This window comes from Asparagus officinalis, chromosome 2 (assembly GCF_001876935.1).
Source record: "Asparagus officinalis chromosome 2, Aspof.V1, whole genome shotgun sequence".
Lineage (NCBI taxonomy): Eukaryota > Viridiplantae > Streptophyta > Magnoliopsida > Asparagales > Asparagaceae > Asparagus > Asparagus officinalis.
This window is the reverse complement of record NC_033795.1, coordinates 43,241,371-43,242,689: the sequence shown is the minus strand read 5'-3', so window position 1 is coordinate 43,242,689 and position 1,319 is coordinate 43,241,371. Positions and strand designations below refer to the sequence as shown.

Below are 1,319 nucleotides of genomic sequence, written 5' to 3'. Positions count from 1 at the left end.
TAGTTGTCATCATACAAGATTGTTTATGTTGATTCATGGTTATTTTTGGACAAGTTTCTAACTTTATATGTTAACTTTTTGTAAAATAGGTTTGGCATTGGGTGGAGTTGTGGCGATGAAAGGCTTGAATCCAATAAAGTTGGTAAGCTATTTTGTGTATGAAACTACACCCTTTCATTGGAAGCTTAGGTAACCTTTGTCATACATGTGCGTCAGTGCACTGATGTATGTACGAAGCTCAAAGCATAATTTATTGAGTTCATAAATTTATCCTTTTGCAGATATAGACAGAGGATCATTTTCTGCTAATCCAATTCTAGATGTTCCTACGACTGATGTTTCCCTTATGCAACGGTATAGTCTTTTTTTCAGGAATGCATCTTTTTGTTCGTTCATTATGTTCATTCATTCTCAAGTACTTCATTAAGTGCATATATTCTTGTATTTTCAATAGTTTATGCCCTATTCCATGTCTCAGTCTTCTGAGATTATCTGTTGCAAACCAAGGTATTAAGTCGCACATGTTTATGTGGTCTCAGTGCAGAAAATGACTGCTTTATCATACCGTACACGTACTTTTATGAACTGATGTGGAAGGTACAAATGCCTGGAAAATTTGTAATGAAGGGCATGCTTGTTTCTCTAAGTATCCTTGTATTTGCACATATACAAAGGTTTGGCCATCTCGGTGTTCCTGACTGATAGTGGAAATTGCTGCTGGCTAGCTATCACGTAGCATAATTAGGGTCCTAAAAAGGCTTGCTAGAGGGATCCACGAGTCTCCATTAACCATGTCGTTGCAATTGACTTGATGTCTTTATGATTCTCTATGCATAAAAAAGGTGAGTCCCTCTTTCCTTGATTTGTTACCGGTTGGATAAGTACAAATCAGGTCTTGGTTTGGTTGAAATGGCCTTCTCCAGAATGAGGTACTCGTTAATGAGGGATTTGTTTACTGCCCCCCTCTATTAGGAAAGTTGTCTTGAGCTTAACTGAAACAAGACCAATTATATTGTAGATGGCTGCTTCAGCCAAGCCATTGGCTAATCACTTCCAGTAGCTGCTTCGATTTCAGATGGAGGGTTTGGAGGGCTGTTTTTCCTTTCTTTTTTTTCCCATTTCTTTTCTTGGGGTTGGGTTTTTTTTTGTGGGGGTGGGGGTGGGTGGGTTGTGGTCAGCATAGGTTTTACCTTTGAAGTTAATCACATAGAAATGAGGTGAATTCTATGAACTTTTCAGCTAGTTCTGGGATTTAAGTGGTTCAAGTATGCTACTATGTTAGTAATCCGACATATCACAAACATATGGTATATGGAACT

At 38.1% G+C, this 1,319-nt stretch overlaps 1 protein-coding gene across 6 annotated transcripts in view; it reads left to right on the top strand.

Annotated features, from left to right (window-relative positions):
* The window catches only part of LOC109830727, a 48,519-nt gene that overhangs the window by 16,659 nt on the left and 30,541 nt on the right, over nt 1-1,319 (top strand). For all 6 annotated transcript variants that reach the window (XM_020398092.1, XM_020398093.1, XM_020398091.1 and 3 more), the window contains exons 6-7: nt 90-142; nt 282-354. In XM_020398092.1, coding sequence (XP_020253681.1) covers nt 90-142; nt 282-354 — 126 coding nt within the window. The remainder of the gene's footprint in view (nt 1-89; nt 143-281; nt 355-1,319) is intronic.